Raw genomic sequence first — 20,979 nt, 5'->3', positions numbered from 1 at the left:
GTAAAAATCGTATAATGCTGGACAGCCCCGCCCACAATGAAAGTTCACTGTCAATTTGTCACTTTTTTCTTATCATAGCCGGTTAAGGCATGTGTGAGTTGTATGGGCATTACAGGGAGAGAAGGAGATGTTTTAAGGCTGGATATATCAGTAACAAGGATTATGCACACACCATTTCCCCTTTAGAAATGTCTACTTCAGGACAAACTGCTAGACTGAGCAGAGCGTGGCCTGAGGGCAGCAGCAGACAGGAGGAGGACACAAGGAGCCCAGCAGAAGGCGTCTCACCAGGCACATTGTCTGCCAGATGAACAAACACACATCAGATAGCTGGTTTCACTGATATTATTAACCCTTGAAGGAACAAATACACAATCACACACATTCGGAGTGTTAATTCCATGAATTCTATCCTAATTCAGTCCATTATAATTGTTTATGTTTTTTAAAGAGGTCACAAATTGCATTTTTTTATAATATTTCATGGGATGCATTTATAAGGAGTTTTACACCAAAAACTGTTGTAATTTAGAAATAAAAGGCCATTTTTACCCTGATTTCAGGACTCTGATTTAAACTCTTCATTTAAAGGAACATGTCTTCTCCTGATTTGAAAATTATTACAGGTGCTGAGATTAACTAACATTAAATAATTTAATATTTAGATATACTCACACTGCATAAAAGGTTTCAGTGCTGAGCATTGTAGCCGATCACAGAACTGTATGTGAAGAATATGCACTGAACTGAAGTGATTGACAGCTCTAGCAACTATAAAGGAGTGTTCTATGCTCACTTTCTTTATATAATTTAATAATTTCAATAATAACAGATGGTTTCCATGCTACTAAGAGGAACAATGAGAAGTCAACAGACAATTTAGTCACTGGCTTGGTTTACTGACGCATAAACAGCAATGAACGATTTTGCAACAATCACTTTTTAAACATTAGGACCTCCTCCATAACACAAAATCACTGTCCAAGAGTTATGTAAATGTGAAATTTAAGCTGTAACATAATAGTTAAACTACACTGAAGGAAAATACGGTTGCTCCGACTTCATGTCAGTCATCATAAGACCTATAATTTCCTGTTTCCATCACTGCTCTGACAAACTGTACAAATGAAAAAAAAAAAAAAAAAAAAGAAAGAGAATCCAAACAAAGGCCTAAAAGTAACAGAAAGACTGAATGAGATTCAGTTACACCACTGGTTTGACATGTTTCAAGTCTTGGACTCTGCAAATTCTCATACTTCTACTACACAGTAAAAGTATGTACCTACTTCGCAGGTAATGGAAAAGTCCACACTTTTAAGAAAGACGCCAACTGCGAGAAGGGGACGTTAATGTTTTTGATAACGGATTATGATGATGTCAGCTTTTAAAAAATGATATGATGTGCATGTTAAAAATCACTGCAACATTACAATGAAAAAGAGTCAATTTTGATTTCATAGTGATTTTAAAGTTCAAACTGAAATGGCTGCTTCATTTATGCTCTGTCTTTGTCCTTTCCTATAGCACACAAGTTCATTTCTGTTTATGAATGTGTGTATTAGACATTAAACACGGACAAGATGAAATTCATTGTGGAAGTTTAAAAAACATTATATGATAAATCTCTCAAGTTCCACAAGGAAAAGCGCTAAGTGTAGACAGAAAAACTGCAGCTGGAATCTTCTTGTATCACACATGGTTAGGACACAGTTTTATGGAGCTTTAAATCTTACTTTTTTGTCCTTTTTGAAGCTTGACAGTATAAATCACCATGCACTTTTGTTGCGTGAAAGAGAGCAAGCTGCTTTGTATTTTTGACACTGTGTTCTAATATCTGCTTTTGTGTTTTACAGAAGAAAGAAAATAAAGGTCTGATCCATACGAGCAAATAACAACATGTAAAGGAAGTTTGCACCAACTTTACCTCCCCATTCTATTAAATGACTTAAAGCCTTTCCCTTCATATGCAGTTTCCTGGCTTGCTATACAAACTGGTTTTGCAGAGCGCTCGGGTTAAGACAGCATCCAAGATTTGAGACAAGATAAGCCACTAATAAATCTTTCCTACCCTTCAAACAACCAGCAGTTTCTGACATTTTTCCAGCAGCCTCCAAGAAGCCTTACCGTCAAACACTGAAGGAGAGATATTGTACAGAGCAGGACTGGTGTTGACCACTTTACTCAAATAGATCAGGTGCAGTGTCTTCTCACTATGATAAGAAGGTCAGAGCAGCTCTATTTTTCTCTTACGATCATGTACTTTTAGTGAAACGACCCAGTTTTACAGTGCCCCCTTTACTAGGGCCCCTACACTACAAAAAGTGGCTTGTCAACACCTGTTCTGCTGCTGCACATTTATCAAGAGCAGACAGGTACCTACTTACCTACTTAAGCTAGCTAAGTACTACATCCAAACTATTTTAAAGCATCACTATTGCTATTGCTCATACTTAAGGTTAGGGATTTGAACAAACCCTGATGTGCTTACAAACATTAAATGCATGTCTGCCTTAAATCCCACAGTTTGTTGAGGAAATATTGTTTTTTACTTTCTACATGACTAGAATTGTGATTTTCACCTCAAAGGCAATAAAACGAGGGAAGAAAACCCCACAGTCCCAAGTCATATCTAAGGCCTAGAGGCCAGATTCATGTAATAGAAGAATAAGAAGTTTGTAAAAATGATTCTACGTGCAAATTCTTGAAAAACTGATAATGAACTGAAAACAAATAGCAGGCTCTGGTGTTTAAATGGTGGTTCTTGCCAAAGAAAAAAAAAAAAAAAAAAAGTCTCGTCATGCATAACCATGAACGATCATGGTTTACATTATCGTTCATATCACTGTTACATTACTGTCTTCTGGACATCGTTCGATCCTTCCTATTGCAGCAGGAGGAAGAAACTGTGACAGCTCGCCTTAAGGATCTGTCCTTAGGGATACAGAGGCATCATGTAGACACTCATCACAGACAGATGAAAAGCTAATGACAGTAATGGATTTAGTTGTTCTCTTGTCTAATTGAGGATCCAACTCAAGATGGCTGTGAAAAACCATTTAAACTCTTCAGCAACGGCACAAAACACAAAATCCCCAAATGAGGAGAAGACATTAGAAATGGGTCTATTACCATACTACAACCAGTCAATTACTACTTCATCTAGTTATTTAAGCAGTGATTTTTTTTTTATCAGTAATGCTTTAATTAGCATACCAACAGTTTGCTGGGCTTTAATTCATCCCCTCAACACCACTGCCACTACAGCCAATTACATCTAGACAGATGTCTCTGCCCATTACATTGCATCTTGTGCATTCATAAGTGGTGTTTTAAGATGTTAAAATTCTCATTTTTAAAAACATGCATTCTTTTCCCCACTGATCTATCTGTCTAGATGTTTATGGCAAGACCCTGACTTACGTAAATGCAAGGAAACCCATCTGAACAGGTCTGTTAGGGCTTCCTAAAGACTGATACATCTAGAGTTTTAAACAATCAGGAAGTAACTATTCACAATAAATTGAGTTAACAAAGGCTAAGTTCAAATAAAAATGTCATTATCCGTTCATCCTGGTGTTATTTCAAACTAATAAGACTTTTGTCCTTCTTTAAAACATAAATTAAGATATTTTTAATGAAACATGAAAGTCCAGTCAGCCAAAACTTAAACACAAAAAGTGCAGGACTGCGTTTCTCAAAAGCTCCTCAAAAGATGATAGAGACCATTGGTGGCAATGGATCTACTTTTGGCTTACGATGCTTTTGGGAAATGCAGCCCAGAAAGAGATTGTAAAAGAAATCCATATTAAATGTGCTTTATGCATCTGTGTTGATCATTTGTTATGTGAATAAAAGCCTAAATTAAATCTGTTATTCTGTTTATCATATAAATTAATTTTGTGTCTCTTCAGAAGACATGGATTAAACTGCTGATTCATATGGATTACTTTTACAATGTTTTTATGAACTTTTTGAAGCATTAAGTGAACTAAAGGACAGAAATATCAAAAAAATATTTTCATTTGGTGGTCTGGCACTACCTGACTTTAAATTGTATTATTGGTCCTTCCAGGTAAAGGCATTCACAAATTGGTGTGATAAAGACTCTGTTCTTCCCTGGTGCCAGATAGAACAAGAACTGAAGATTTGTTATTTGCTGGACTTAAACCTAAAACTGCACATAAGAGGTTTGGGCCAATTATAGGTAACTCCTTGCAGGTTTGGTCAACTGTTCAAAATCAAATGGGTTGCAATACTAAACTTTGTGATCGCTCCCCCATATGGCATAACTACAATCTTTTGCAGAACTCTGGCCCATATTACAATGAAAGATGGGCCTCAAGGGGAGTTTACATTCTGCAGGATTTGTATGGAGAAAATGGCTTAAAATTATTTCAGGACCTCTTCCTGGATTCTCTTGGTTTCTATACCTACAACTAAGATTAGCAATCAAAACTCACAGAGTTCCCAGGGAATCTCCTCTTTGTGCTCACCCATTGAGCTTGTGGATTTATTCAGGATCTTCATGCACTGAACTGGTATCTAGAATATATGCACAGTTAATTTCAAAACGTGATAAAGCTCTGGGAGTGATCGAGTCATGGAATCATGACCTTAAGGAGAGGGACGTGGAATTGGACTGGGGGAAGGTATGGAACAATGTGTTCTTTTCATCAAAGAATCCTGCACACCAGTTGATTCGTTTTAAGTTCATTCAGAAGTTTTATCTTTCCCCATACAGACGTTTTAAAATGAAGCTTACAGATACCCTGAATTGTACAAAATGTAACTTGAATACGGTTGGCACGTATTTGCATATTTTCTGGGATTGCCCAGATGTCTCTAATCTTTGGTCTCAAGTAGCAGTATTTCTTGAGGACATTTTGGAGTAACCAATCCCTAAACTGCTTATTTTATTCTTATTTAATGATGACTCATCATTTAACATTTGTACTAATTTGGCTTCTAAGAAAATTATTTTTGCTGGTTAAACAGCTGCAAAAAAACCCTATAAATTCATTCTTGGTTTTCTCCTGGACCCCCGTCAATAAAAAAATGGTGCAGTTACTTTAGAGATATTGTTCTTATAGAAAGATCATTGGCTATCATTCATAAAGCACGAAGTTCAACTTTGGATGTTTGGGATAAAGTTATTGCTGTATTTTTGAAACCACCCGTTTTCCCTTAGGATTATTACACGATGAAAATGGGTCTCAACAACGTTATAAATGATATTGTATTTTCTTTTGCTATATGTATCGGTTTTATTTTCTAGTTTCAAGGCTTTGGCAATTGTATATAGTTTGAATATGTATATACACACAGACATGTATATATTTGCTATGTAACAAAGAAACGTGTACAATTTTGTGTTAAGTTTAATAAAATGTTGATCACAAAAAAAATATATATATTTTATTTTAATTTGTGTAATTTGATGAACGAAAGTCTTATATTATTGGAATGACAAGATGGTGAGTAACTAATGACAGAATTTCCAATTTCGGGTGAACTAACCATTGAAATGTCATATTCTATCAGGGAAAACCATCATAACTAATTAAAGTTTATTTAATAATATTCACAGTGAATCATTCTGCTGGGAGTTTACAGAGGCTTAAAAGTCATTTTAAAGGGAAGTTCTGGAATTAGACAACACACGGACCTGAATAACATCCAAATCCACTCCAAATATTTGTTTGGATTGGACAAACATAACACCAGGCTTTGAATTTCAGATCATCTCGAAAACAAGCTCCAAGAAAAATTACAGCCTGTAAGATACATAAATCCAAGATGATTTATTGCTTGATGATAATTTAGGACTGGCACATATTGCGGTCAATTTGGTTCTATGGAAACCCAATACACATATTTCTGAAGTCAAAATGCACAAAGTAAGCAAAATAGCATAGCAATGGCGTGAGCATCTTTATATGAAAATTGACCTGAATGGTAACCAAACAATGAACTGTCAACACACATCAGTCTGTTTTTGAAATATAGAAGGGTTTCAGACAAATGGTAAAAGGAATAATTACTATTGTTTCCAGTTATTTACAGTCTAGGAATATGACCTATACTCCTTTTCAGCTGTCTGTCTGCTTACAGCTGTCCGCAATCTGCAATTCAGCTAAATAACTTACTGTCTGAAGAACAGCTGACATATTCAAAAGATAAATATTTATAAGATAAATACAATAAAAAAAACAGACAGTGTAACTCATGTTTGGTTTGTTTAGATGATGTAACAGTTATACTATGCTGAGAGGTTTAGTCAGAGCATAAAACATATTTCTGAAGTATGGATTACTGCATCTCCTTCACAGTACAATCCAGGCAACTTGATGGCAGAAGTTTTACTACTTCCTATGGAAGTTTCCTCTTATTGTTGTGGTACAAAAAAATGCTTCAGATTCCTCCTACAAGCTAGGTTAATCATACAGAGCCTCTAATGCTAATCAGCTAGACTTCTCCAGAAGTCATAAAGTACAGTATGGCCCTATGATACGAGTCCCACGATATGAACAATGCTGATAGAATCAAGTCATAAAAATGGAATTTACAGCATAACACGGTATGTCAACTATTTAAAAATGAAGTCTGCATGTCTCTGTGTGAATGAGTGGTGCAGTTTCATCTACGACACATGCTCAAGCACGCATGACGGTTGTGGTGTTTTCAGTGCCTGCTGTTTCACTATATATGAGAACAAGAAAGCATGAGCTTCAACTCTAGAGCTGCTCTGAGAGTTCACTTTCACGAGCATTTCACTTGATTAAAAACTACCATCATATCAAATATAGCCTACATGGAAACTTAAAGGTCTTCACTATTACAACCTGCCAAAATAAAAGTTTGGTTTAAATTAAAGAAACTGTGATGACTACATACTACTTTTGAAATATGTAACGATAAAACATTTATTAAAACTTTAATTTTAAGGATTATTACACAACCTCTGTTGTGCTCTACTTTACAGAAAAAAAAATAAATAGAAAAATTTTCATTTGATTACATTTTTAAAGATTTAAAATTGTATTATTAAATTATACATCCACGACAATTTCTTAAAAAAAAAAAAAAAAAAAAAGGGCCCTATTATTTTAGAAATTGTAACAAATTATCAAATTGTTCAAGTGTTATTTCAATTAAATAGAAATGCTTTTTGATTAAAATTTTTTATTAAATCATTAAAATGGAATCCAGAAAAATTAATACGGGGAAAAAATGAGAAAGTAAAATAGAATTTAGGGGAAATGTAATTTTAATAAATAGGGCCCTAAAATGCAATGTTAAACTTTTAATAGATGGCTGTTAAACTGTATAAGTTTCATGATTTCAGTTAAACATTCTTTTTGATTAATAGAATTTAATTTAACAATTTAAATAGAATCTACAGCATTTGGTAAAAAAAATAAAAATAAAAAGGATTTCACAGGGCCATTTCAAGTAGTCACTAAAATTCTCATCCGGCCTTGCCTGCTCCCCCCAGGCTATGTGATGCAACTTCTATTTCTGCTCTGCGTTAATATTTAATAACAAGGAATTTTAAACCTGTGAAGTGATTTTGTTTCAAACTGAAAGGCTCTCTAAAATAAAAAAATCTCTCAAAAACCTCACAGATTTTAATAAAAAGTGTATAATAGTACTGTTGTTATTGTTTTTACATAATTTTTTCAAATACATTATAGCAACATGATATGCTTAAAATAAGTGTCATGTAAACACATGAATACAATAATTCAGGACTGTGATATTACCACTGCACTATAGTACTGGCACAGTACATTTTTGTAAGCACATGCTTTTAGAACAGTAGTAACTTTTAGTCGTGACTCAATCCGACTCAAAAGCATGCAGCTCTCTGACCACACGGGGAGGTTTTTAACTAATTTCTCGGATGTCATATACAGGGCCAGACAGTTGTCGGAGTAAAGTCATGTCTTGGCACAATCTCTCAGGCCGCCCTAACAGCTGAGACAGACCCTTCACATTCCTCACATCACCTGTGCTGTTCTGCTGGGAAAACAACACTGCCACCAATAAGAGCAAACTTTCCTCAGCAACTCCAAATCACTTTGACAACACAAAAGTGACATTTATCAAACATAATAATGTAAAATGATCCCCAAAAGTATTTCGACTCAAAACAAAAGTTTGTTAGGTTTAAAATTCAAATAAGAAGCACTAACATTGCTTAAAACTAATAAGAAAGTATTGTTACTGGAAGACGTTCATAGCTAATGTGATGAGCTACACCTGTGGTTTCTCTGCTAGGAAACCTGAGTGAACTTGTGAGGAACTATATCCACTTAAATCACTGACATCAGATGGCTAAAAGACATTAAAAATAGCTCAGAAAAGTGACGTTAGTTCTGAAAAAAACTTTTTTTTAAAAAGCTGTAGCATCATTTGTTAGTAGATGCCACCTAAATGCAATGACATTCATACACCTTTAACTCTAACTTGAGTGCCCACATACTTTTAGGACCACAATATCTCCAACAAAAGACCAGTGAATGAGAGGAAAATGAAACATTATGACTGGGTCCGGATGACTGTGCAGATTTGGCCCATGATTACTGCAGTACTGAGGCTGAAGTGAGTGTTCAATAATACATGCACCATCATCATCATCCTCATCATCATCATCATCATCTCCACCCAGGGCATCTGTCACACTTTAAAAGGGTTTACTCAGCCGCTCTGAAATGTCAGCTCAGAGTTATTCTAACACAATTGTACTAGTTACACCCTTCACTGGTAACCCTGATGTCTGCTGACACTGAAGCAAAAAAAATATCACAATATAGCGTTGAACGTATGCCACGCGCAAACGTCCCGAGAACCCATAGACAAAGCAGCAGATAAAACTCTGGTGTCTGCAAGGAAACTTCGAGTCAACATGGTAACTGGGAACGATAAGTTTGTTTGTGTAATTCGCCGAAAGCACAAGTGAAAATCATTTTAACACACTAAACCTCACCTCTCTGAGTTCAATGTAAAAATCCAGTGTGCTGCGCTTCTCCTTTAAGGACAGATCAAATCCAGCGCAGCTCGAGTCCACTAATATCCCAGAACTGTCTCTCTCAAATTGTCCTTTGCAACTTTCCCGTGTCCAAACATACGTGCCGCTGTGCCATTTTGACTAAAAAATGACTACAGCCTTTTTCCCATTGAAATTTACCAACAGTGCGGCGTTTCTTTTCTCGTGGGAGTCGCTCGCTGAAACTCCTTTCTGTTTTTTCTGCTTAATCAGTGCTGCTTCTCATCAGCGTTTAGACGCGCTGGTCTTGGAATCAGGAGAAATTGGGCGGGGTCAGCTGCGGCGATGGGCGGAGCCAGCTGCGGCGATGGGCGGTGGCTGCCTTTCAGAGATGCTATACGTATTTAGTTGCGTCACGAATGTCAGCCAATCACCTTTGGGTACTGAAAAGAGGCGTGTACGTGAGGCGAAAAAGCGCTTTGCCCCTCAACACTGTCGCAATCGTGTAGAAGCGCGACATTTTCTATAACAACAGTGAGTGTTTTACGGCACCTGCCCTAGTTGCGCTTGTGGTAGAGGAAGGTGGACGTTATGAGAGTTTGCTTTGGGGACTCTTTCTTTAGCAAGGTAAGAAACGATATGTTGGCAAATTAGATGACTGATCAATATTATTAAAATTATGAAGGAAGCTGAGAAGCGGAATATATTTGTTTTTAAATCGCTGTTTGTTTGGCCTGCATCAGTGCGCAGTGCAGTGCTGATTTGTGCAATTAGACAGTTTTTGCAAATAAGACAACTTTAAGTAATGCTGAAGCACGTACAAAATAACATTATAAATAGTCTTATATCTTAAAACTAATACAAGAACTGCAGATCAGAGTAACGTTAAGTTGTACTAATATAAATCATTTAATAGCCATACAAAATTGTAAGAAGAACAGAAAGTGTAGGTGATAAATTATCTCTACAAAAGCATTGTGTAGAATGGTACAGTTAAAGATGATAGATAGATAAGATAGTTTCATAATAATAATGTAACACCTTTCATTTATAAAATGCAGCTTAAAGTGCTTTACATGGAAGCATAAACATCAAATGTCACATGCACACACAAAACAAATTAAGCAAATAAAAATAACATCAAATACATCACACGTAAGATTAAACGACAACGTAATGCATAAATGTATCAACAACATAACACATAGAAAACTAATTAAAAACTATGGTAAAAAGATTTTTAGCTTTCTTTTAATTTTAATTATAGGAAGCCAATGCAAAGCAGCTAAAACTGGAGTTATATGTTCTAGTTAATAGCTGAGCTTCTGAATTTTGGATAAGCTGAAGTGTTTTGTGAGGGACCATTACAAAGTTTACTTGATGTAAAGCATGGTATTAACTTGGTACTATGTGTGGAAATCAATAAAATCTCTTAAGTCTCATTCCCACAGTAACTGCTGCTGTCATTCGGGTTGCCTTGAGGATGGATCCAGTGGTTCTGAGCTACCAGGACAGTCTCCTGCGGCGCTCAGATGTGGCACTTTTAAATGGACCCCACTGGCTCAACGATCAGGTCATAGGTTTTGCCTTTGAGTACTTTGCGACAGAACGCTTCAAAAGTTTGGGCGAGAAGGTCTGCTTCATCAGCCCTGAAGTCGCTCAGTTTATAAAGTACGCCTCATGTCAAGAGGAACTCTCCATTTTCCTGGAGCCGCTGAGTCTTGCATCTCGTCGGTGGGTTTTTTTGGCTGTCAATGACAACTCTAATCAAACAGCCGGTGGCTCCCATTGGAGCCTGCTTCTCTATCGGCGAGACACCAACCAGTTCTCCCACTACGACTCCCAGAGTGGAAGCAACTCATTGCATGCCCGGCGTATTGCAGCTAAGTTGGAGGCTTTTCTAGGCACTGGAGCGAAAGTGCCCTTTGTGGAGGAGCAAAGCCCCTCGCAGCAGAACAGCTATGACTGCGGAATGTATGTGATCTGTAATGCTGAGGCTCTATGTGAGAGTGCTAGAGTCGAGGGCTGTCCCCACCTGCCCGCTCAGATCATAACACCCACCTACATTACACGGAAACGGACAGAATGGTATTCGCTAATACAGAGACTCGCCAAGGAATGACTAGCTGACCTTTTACATCATGCACCGCATGAACTGTATTAGCCAATGGTCAAAGTGAACACACTTATTTATCATACTCAATCCTGCACAAAGGATGCACAAAATAAACTGCATTTGAAAACAGCATGCACTTCTGAAAAAATTGTTTGCCAAACTCTTAAATGAATAGTTCACCCAAAAATAAAAATTCCATCATCACTTTACTCGCCTCGTTCCAAACCCAAAATGAGAAGTGAGATGCAGAATCTTCACATCGCTTTTTTCCATACAATAAAAGTGAATTTGGACTGCTCTGTCAAGCTCCAATAATTACAAAATAGCACCATTAAAGGGATAGTTCAACCAAAGATAAAAAATTTGCTGAAAATGTATTCACCCTTAGGCCATCAGATGAATTTGTGTCTTCATCGGAACTGATTTGAAAAAAATTAACATTACATCACTTGATCACCAATGGATCCTCTGCAGTGAATGGGTGCCATCAGATTGAAAGTCCAAACAGCTGATTAAATAATCACAATAATCCACAAGTATCCAACATGACTCCAGTCCATCAAATAATGTCTTGTGACGTAAAAAGCTCCATATTTGTGAGAAGCAAATACATCATTAAGGCTTTTAAACTTCAAACCTTCTGGCCAAAATACCAGTCCATTATCAATGATAAAACTTCCTCCAGTGAGAAAGTCCATGCCCTGTTGTCCTCTCACATCAAAATCCACTGATGTATTTGTTTAGAACTGTTGTTGGACTGTTTCAGATGAGACATTGGCGAAAGCTGCATTATGGATAGAGGACTTGTATTTTAGCTGGAAGCAACGGTTAAGTTAAAAGCATCATGGTGGATTTACTTCTTACAAACTCAGAGCTTTTTGTTTCACAAGACCTTAATTGATGGATTGAAGTTGTGCGAATTACTTCTGGATTATTGTGATGTTTTTATCAGCTGTTTGGACTCTCATTCTAACGGCACCCATTTACTGCAGAGGATCCATTGGTGAGCAAGTGATGTAAATTACTCCAAATCCGTTCCAATGAAGAAACAAATTCATCTACATTTTGGATGGCTTGAGGGTGAGCAAATTTTCAGTTTTTGAGTAAACCATTCCTTTGAATTATCAAAAAAGTAGTGAATCGTGCACTATATTCACTATATATTTATATTCGCTATATACACTATATATTTACATATGGCATGAGAGAACACATCATGACAGATTTGATGTCATTGTTGCCAATCTTGACTGATTATTATGGTGTTCATCATAACCAATGGTTATGAATGGAAGGGAAGATTTTCACTGAATTCTTCTTTTCCTCACACAGATCTATCTTATGACTTAAAAAGACTTGAAATATATTGCACAAGTCGTATAAACTACATCTATAATGCCTGCATAAATTTGTTGATCATATTTTGAACTTGGCAGCCTCAGTCCTCATTCACTTGCATTGTATGAAAATGAGCTGTGTCAACATTCTGCAAAACATCTTCCATTTAAGGAAATAAAGTCAACGGTGAGTAAATGACGATTGATTGTTTCATTTTTGGATCTGCTGTTCCTTTTAAGAATACATCTGTGATCTTTCGTTTCTTCAAAACAGAGAAGGAACTTGTGATCAGTGCAACAAATCAGTTAGCAGCACAGATTGGTACAGTAGATTCAGAATGTATTGTTGCTGATTAGTTTAGATTAGTAGCATGACGTGTGTAAATGAATGTGATGCTTGTTTACAGGAACTTTTGCTCAGGGCTTATTTTGAGAAAAGTACAGATGACAACGAATGTGATCTGTGTTATTACTGTCTGAGGAAAATGTAGTATGTGCTGTTACAACACACGGGCTGAACAAAAATACAGTAAAGTAGTTTTTATTTAAATAAGTGCATCCTCTTGCTGAGCTGAAAAGATGCTTCGTAACCTCACACCAGCAAATGCATGATTGTGGGACAGTATATTCTTCAGCTGTATATACCAGTTTTCTTACAACTGAATGAAACCGATAAGAATGAGCACATTATATATCATCCCAATAAAAAAAAAAAAACTGCATGCAGGGAACACACGTGTCTATTGCAGTGCAGTTCACTTTAATATACAAGCAGAACTGACCTCAATTAAACCATCATGACTCGGTTGTGTGTTCTAGGGAGGCATTTCATCACAATTTCCTAAATTTTCATATCTTATTTTCTCTGTCATATGTTTTATTAATAATGTAGTTGTGTTGTTTCATTGGTCTCTTTTTTTTTTTATTATTGAAATATATATTTGCATAAAAGATGATTGTGCTGATCTAAAGCAAGACCAGACTGTGTTAGGATACATATAGCAACTTGGAAAAGTATTTAAATAATAAATTAGAATTATCTAATGTTACTGAATGTTCTACATTTTTAATGACTAAATCATTTATTAAATTGTTTTAATGTGACATTAAGAAAAATAATAAGGAAAATAAAAAATGGGGCTAAGTGGAGACAAAGTTAAGTTGTCATTCTGTTTACTCAAGTAAATATTAACATAAACCAGTTTCACATAAATCCATTAAATTCAGCATTACAGAAAAGCTTTTGAACATTGTCAACATTATTGCTAAAGGAAAGAATAAAGTTCATTAAACTCACATAAGACAGTAGTGTGGTAAGTTGTTAAATGGGAATTTTCTGCTTATTGTCAGATTTTTTTGAGAAAAATACCTTTGTTGATAGATAATACCTGTGATATATAAAATATATGATATTACCAGTTACCACATATGAAAGTGTTTAAAAAATGCTTCTACAGTGTTAGCTATATACTAAAGACCAGTGGATCTCAAGGGGTTCAATTCAAGTTTATTTGTATAGCGCTTTTCACGATATAAATTGCAAAGCAGCTTTACAGGAAATTAAGTTTCTACAATATATTTAGTAGTTGCTTATCAGTGGTGACTGTCAAGTTGATGTACATATGGCAGAAATGTACGGTAAAAGTCAGTTAATGACGTAATCAAACAGATAATGAACACTATTAACAGCAATGATTATATGTTGCAATCAGACTTGTAGCAAAATTTGGTAGCTCTATGTGTTGTTTCAGGGTTGGCATCATCTGAGGTCCTCTGAGGGGTTGGCATCATCTCTTCTCAGGTGTTTGGTCATCTCAGATCATTTAAGGGTTGGATCCAGACTGAAGCTTGCCCGCGCAAAAAGAGACATGATGGATTGTAGCGTGGTAGAAGACTAGTTAGGTACGAAGGAGCTAAACCATTAAGGGCCTTATAGGTAAGTAATAATATTTTGTAACTGATACGGAACTTAATAGGTAGCCAGTGCAGAGACTGTAAAATTGGGGTTATATGATCATATTTTCTTGACCTGGTAAGGACTCTAGCCGCTGCGTTTTGGACTACCTGTAGCTTGTATATTGACGATGCAGGACAACCAGCTAACAGTGCATTACAATAGTCCAGTCTAGAGGTCATGAATGCATGAACTAGCTTTTCTGCATCAGAAACGGACCATGTTTCGTAGCTTGGCAATGTTTCTAAGATGGAAGAATGCTGGTTTTGTAAAATGGGAAATATTTTCAAAAGACAAGTTGCTGTCTAATATAACACCCAGATTTTTGACTGTAGAGGAAGTAACAGTACATCCGACTAATTGCAAATTTTAATCCAAGAGATTCTGTGTACTGTTTTTTTTGGTCCAATAAGTAATATCTCGGTCTTATCCGAATTTCAATAGGAGAAAATTATTGGTCATACAATCTTTTACATTTTTAACACACTCTGTTAGCTTGTTGAGATATATAGTTGAGTATCATCAGCATAACAATGGAAACTAATCCCGTATTTTCTAATAATATTACCAAGGGGCAACATGTATATTGAAAATAGCAGAGGACCTAGGACAGATCCTTGTGGCACTCCATATTTTACTGGTGATAATTGAGATGACTCCCTGTTTAAATAAACAAAGTGGTAGCGATCGTACAGGTAGGATCTAAACTATCTTAAAGCCTACCATTGAATACCCGTATAGTTTTGTAATCGATCTATGAGTATGTCATGATCAATAGTGTTGAACGCAGCACTAAGATCAAGTAAAACTAGCAATGAGATGCAGCCTTGGTCTGACGCAAGAAGCATTCTTCATAGAGATCATTTTTTTTGCAAGAAGGAGCACAATTGAGCAGACACAACTTTTTCTAAAATTTTAGACATAAACTGAAGATTTGAAATGGGTCTGTAATTTGCCAGTTCACTAGGATTTAGTAGTGGTTTCTTAATAAGAGGCTTAATAGCCGCCAGCTTGAATGGTTTTGGGACCTGACCTAAAGATAACGATGAGTTAATAATATTGAGAAGCGGTTCTTCTGCTACAGGTAACAATTCTTTCAGTAATTTAGTGGGTACAGGATCTAACAGACATGTTGTTGGTTTAATGCACTGATAAATTTATTTAGCTCTTCCTGTCCTATAGTTGTAAAGCACTGCAGTTTTTCTTTGGGTGCGATGAATGAAGCTGAAGTAGACGCTGTAGAATCTACATTTGTTATTGTATTTCTGATGTTATATATTTTATCAGTGAAAAAATTCATGAAGTCATTACTATTAAACTGTGAGGGAATATTTAGATTGGGTGGTGTCTGGTTATTTGTTAATCTAGCCACTGTGCTGAATAAAAACATGACATGGGTATGACAGAGGTATTACAATTTGAAGGTGGATTATGAGGACACTTCCTGTGTCCCCATAATTCAAAAGGCTTAAAAAACGTACTAAATTGTGTTTTTTTTTTTTTTTTTTTTTTTAAATCTAAAAATCCACAAAGTTTCCTGTAAGGCAGGGGTGTCAAACTCAGTTCCTGGAGGGCCAGAGCCCTGCAGAGTTTAGATGCAACCCTAATTAAACACACCTGATCCAGCTAATCAAGTCCTTCAGGCTTATTTGAAAACTACATGTTTTGTGTGTTGGAGCAGGGTTGGAACTAAACTCTGCAGGGCTGCGGCCCTCCAGGAACTGAGTTTGACACCCCTGCTGTAAGGTGTAGGTGTACAGTAAAAACCGTTACACCTATGGAGAGTCCCCGTAAACCACAAATACCAACGTGTGTGTGTAGATTTTTTAAATCCGATAATACTTATCCAGTAAATCATGATAAGTCATGTCCATTGATTGGTTAAAATGAGTGAAAAATGGGGGGGGGACGTGTCTACACACATATATTTGAAGTGTAAGGAAAATGTTATTACTCTTTACATGATGGTTACACATGACTTCAAATTATTAAAATAGTTTTTAATAAACAGTATTTTGCCAAACCAAAGCCTGTTAGATCTAAATTGTGTGGTTTCTGACAATAGGTGACAAAGGAATGTCTAGTGTGATGTGAAAAGTATGTTATTGATCATCCACACCCATTTTGGGCCCTTCAAAATATTCTGTTACAGTATGAGGTCTGTAACTTGAGATCATGCGGTGAACACAAATAGCCTTTTGCACATTCTCCAAAAGGTCTGTAACCGATCTCAACTCTAGTCTCACAAGTGCACACAAAAAGATAGAGAGTAAAAAAGCAGATAAGATTGACGTATGTAAAAGTATACCTAGAGAGGTGTCATTTGGGAATGTTGCTCTGGTATGCCCATTCACACTGCTGTCAGGGCATGACTGAAAGAGCACAAACAGTGATGCTGAGGCTGGAATGAGAGGGATCTCAGAGCTCTTACTCTGTAAACACTTGCCAGTGAGGTGTTAACATGGCTGCAGTAAATTTAACACCAAATGTTAAATGACCTCTGACATTTTTTTTGTTTGTTTGTTTATTAAAGCTAGAATATCCTCAGAGCTGTGTTTGAATTCTGGTGATATATATGTAAAAACTTAAAGAGAAGTGTTTTATTTGATGCTGCAAATTCCATTTTATGACAAAGCCACCAGACAGGTTTCTATATGTAGCCAACTTGTCCAAAGACAAATTCCACCACCAAAAACAAAGCTATATGGATTTATGAACTTGAAGACAGGACATCTGAAGGTTGCTGCTGTATTTTTTTCCACATGAAAATCCTCTGTCTCTGGGATATATGAGGTAAGCCGGACCTATAGGTCAGGTTTAGTAGGCATGAAAACATGCCTTGGGCTAATAGTTATAGGTCACGGCATCGCAGGATGTGAAAAGGACGGCTTATAGTCTGTGTGTTCCACTGAGCATGAAAACTCAACAAATGATGACAAAAATAACCTTTTAGAGATGTCTACTCATGCTCTTCTTAGGAATTAATTTCTTTTGTATCTTTTCTCTCTCTTTACTGACTTTACAGTAAAACTAAAATGTATTTTTTACAGAAAAACATTTTGGCAGCTCTTTTCTGCTGAATGATCAAGGCCACACTACTACATATATATATCTACTATATATCTGTTTTGTACCCTTAACACACACTAACAATCACCATAATAACACAGGTGATACAGAAAAAGCCACAGGAAGAATCAATGTTAATCACAATCGACCTTTCCACAAGCTGAGGCAAATACATATGGTGCATGGCATTATACACACAAATACAAAACAACATTAACACAAATTACATTGAAATAATGGAATAAACATTAATTATACAACATAAGATATATAAATAAAACCATAATATGCATACATGAAAACAAAAACTATTAAAAACAATTATTTGAATAAAATAACATAAAATGTTAAGTGTCACCGGGGTCAGGGTCAGTGGTTTTTCACTGTAAATTAAAAGATGATTTGTTCTTTTTTACTTCCAAAAAAAGGTACATTTACAGTATTTTGCAATAAATAAAGTACAATAAATATAAGAATCTATTACAGTTTTTTTCATGTAGTAACTAGTTTTTGCTGTAGAATTTCTACAGTCTTTTACAGGCAAACTTACAACAATTTGTTACTATGTACACTCACTTTATTAGGTACACTTTTTAGTGCCAGGTTGAACACCTATTTGCCTTCAGAACTTCCTTAATTCTTCATGGCATAGATTCAACAATCTTCTGGAAATATTTGTCAGAGATTTTGGTCTATACTGACATGATAGCATCACGCAGTTGCTGAAGATGACCTGCCATGAGGTCAGTGTGTGTTAAATGAACTTGGGGCAATAAAGGTGTAGATTCTTTTGGGTATGTGCCTACAACATGATTGTCACAAACAAACATACCTAGAGAAATATTCACGGGAGAAAATAATTTTTTATTTTATTTTACAATTTACCCTGGTGTCCCCTATTAACATGTAATGTGTTTCTGATACTTCATTGCAATTTAATTAACTTATACAGATTTATTCAGAAATTAGCTTTCAGCATACCTTGATAAATGTGTACTGAGGTAAAATTTCTTTTGACAATTTGCAGGTGCCCCCTATGTAAATAATAGGTGTGTTCAGTGGGGCCTGCAGATGTACGGCTGTACGCACTGTGCGTACCATGAGCGCTCAGACTGACCTGAGATTTACCCAGCAAACATTTCAGCAGTAAATTAGGCCCGTGTGTCCCGTATCTGTCGACTGAACCAGCCATGCCATTAATAATGAATGTATCAGTCTTTTGCATGCCAAAGTCAATTTCTGCTTGTAAACATTACATCAAATAGAAAGAGAAAATCGTGCAACACGCACTTTCATGAGATCGGGTTAGACTACAACAATTCATTTGTAGCCTATTTTACAAATGGGATGTCATGACAATGTTTTACATTCAAGCTACCCGTAAAATTTATAGTCAAGTCAAGTCACCTTTATTTACAGTGAGGAAAATAAGTATTTGAACACCCTGCTATTTTGCAAGTTCTCCCACTTAGAAATCATGGAGGGGTCTGAAATTGTCATCGTAGGTGCATGTCCACTGTGAGAGACATAATCTAAAAAACAAAATCCAGAAATCACAATGTATGATTTTTTAACTATTTATTTGTATGATACAGCTGCAAATAAGTATTTGAACACCTGAGAAAATCAATGTTAATATTTGGTACAGTAGCCTTTGTTTGCAATTACAGAGCTCAAACGTTTCCTGTAGTTTTTCACCAGGTTTGCACACACTGCAGGAGGGATTTTGGCCCTCCTCCACACAGATCTTCTCTAGATCAGTCAGGTTTCTGGCCTGTCGCTGAGAAACACGGAGTTTGAGCTCCTCCAAAGATTCTCTATTGGGTTTAGGTCTGAGACTGGCTAGGCCACGCCAGAACCTTGATATGCTTCTTACAGAGCCACTCCTTGGTTATCCTGGCTGTGTGCTTGGTCATTGTCATGTTGGAAGACCCAGCCTCGACCCATCTTCAATGCTCTAACTGAGGGAAGGAGGTTGTTCCCCAAAATCTCGCAATACATGGCCCCGGTCATCTTCTTCTTAATACAGTGCAGTCGCCCTGTCCCATGTGCAGAAAAACACCCCAAAGCATGATGCTACCACCCCATGCTTCACAGTAGGGATGGTGTTCTTGGGATGGTACTCATCATTCTTCTTCCTCCAAACACGTTTAGTGGAATTATGACCAAAAGTTCTATTTTGGTCTCATCGACCACATGATTTTCTCCCATGACTCCTCTGGATCATCCAAATGGTCATTGGCAAACTTAAGTCGGGCCTGGACATGTGCTGGTTTAAGCAGGGGAACCTTCCGTGCCATGCATGATTTCAAACCATGACGCCTTAGTGTATTACCAACAGTAACCTTGGAAACGGTGGTCCCAGCTCTTTTCAGGTCATTGACCAGCTCCTCCCGTGTAGTTCTGGGCTGATTTCTCACCTTTCTTAGGATCATTGAGACCCCACGAGGTGAGATCTTGCATGGAGCCCCAGTCCGAGGGAGATTGACAGTCATGTTTAGCTTCTTCCATTTTCTAATGATTGCTCCAACAGTGAACCTTTTTCACCAAGCTGCTTGGCAATTTCCCGTAGCCCTTTCCAGCCTTGTGGAGGTGTACAATTTTGTCTCTAGTGTCTTTGGACAGCTCTTTGGTCTTGGCCATGTTAGTAGTTGGATTCTTACTGATTGTATGGGGTGGACAGGTGTCTTTATGCAGCTAACAACCTCAAACAGGTGCATCTAATTTAGGATAATAAATGGAGTGGAGGTGGACATTTTAAAGGCAGACTAACAGGTCTTTGAGGGTCAGAATTCTAGCTGATAGACAGGTGTTCAAATACTTATTTGCAGCTGTATCATACAAATAAATAGTTAAAAAATCATACATTGTGATTTCTGGATTTTTTTTTTTAGATTATGTCTCTCACAGTGGACATGCACCTACGATGACAATTTCAGACCCCTCCATGATTTCTAAGTGGGAGAACTTGCAAAATAGCAGGGTGTTCAAATACTTATTTTCCTCACTGTATATAGCGCTTTTAACAATACAGATTGTGTCAAAGCACTTAACAGTATCAAATTTGAGGATAGAGTGTCATTAATGTATAATGATAAGATTAAACACTCAATTTTCAGTTAAAGGCATTTCATTATTGAATTCAGAGATGTCATTGTCTAGCTCAGTTTAGTTTAAATAGTATCTGTGCAATCAAATCGACGATAATCGCTAGAAATTAAGTGTCCCCAACTGAGCAAGCCAGAGGTGACAGCGGCAAGGAACCAAAACTCCCTCTGTGACAGAATGGAGAAAAAAACCTTGGGAGAAACCAGGCTCAGTCGGGGGGCCAGTTCTCCTCTGGCCAGACGAAACCCGCAGTTCAAAAGTTTATATTTCTATTTTAATTTTGTTGCAAGTTCTAACAATAGTAGTATTATGTAGTTAGGTATTTTATTATATTTTTAGTTATTTTGTTATATTTTTTAGTTTTATTGTATTTTAATCTAGGTTTTCGCTGGGGATATAGTGAAAA

The 20,979-nt window shown here is 36.6% G+C and overlaps 2 protein-coding genes across 12 annotated transcripts in view; one reads left to right on the top strand and one right to left on the bottom strand.

Annotated features, from left to right (window-relative positions):
• myo9aa (myosin IXAa) overlaps positions 1 to 9,302 on the bottom strand; it is a 126,129-nt gene extending 116,827 nt beyond the window's left edge. For 9 of the 10 annotated variants that reach the window (XM_058781028.1, XM_058781030.1, XM_058781034.1 and 6 more), the window contains exon 1: positions 8,990 to 9,302. The gene's annotated coding sequence lies outside the window, so the exon portion shown is untranslated. The remainder of the gene's footprint in view (positions 1 to 8,989) is intronic. The other variant, XM_058781038.1, reaches the window with a different exon arrangement.
• A 178-nt stretch (positions 9,303 to 9,480) lies between these two features.
• senp8 (SUMO peptidase family member, NEDD8 specific) lies at positions 9,481 to 13,694 on the top strand. 2 transcript variants are annotated; one of them, XM_058780370.1, is made up of 2 exons: positions 9,481 to 9,616; positions 10,441 to 13,694. In XM_058780370.1, exon 2 carries the CDS (start codon positions 10,473 to 10,475, stop codon positions 11,109 to 11,111), a length of 639 nt encoding a protein of 212 aa, XP_058636353.1. In that variant the 5' UTR covers positions 9,481 to 9,616; positions 10,441 to 10,472; the 3' UTR covers positions 11,112 to 13,694. The 2 variants fall into 2 exon arrangements, with proteins under 2 accessions (XP_058636353.1, XP_058636354.1); XM_058780371.1 differs by having other exon boundaries at positions 9,526 to 9,616; positions 10,427 to 13,694.
• Positions 13,695 to 20,979: the final 7,285 nt, after the last annotated feature.

Source organism: Onychostoma macrolepis, chromosome 07 (assembly GCF_012432095.1).
Source record: "Onychostoma macrolepis isolate SWU-2019 chromosome 07, ASM1243209v1, whole genome shotgun sequence".
Lineage (NCBI taxonomy): Eukaryota > Metazoa > Chordata > Actinopteri > Cypriniformes > Cyprinidae > Onychostoma > Onychostoma macrolepis.
This window is presented reverse-complemented; position numbering and strand designations above follow the sequence as displayed.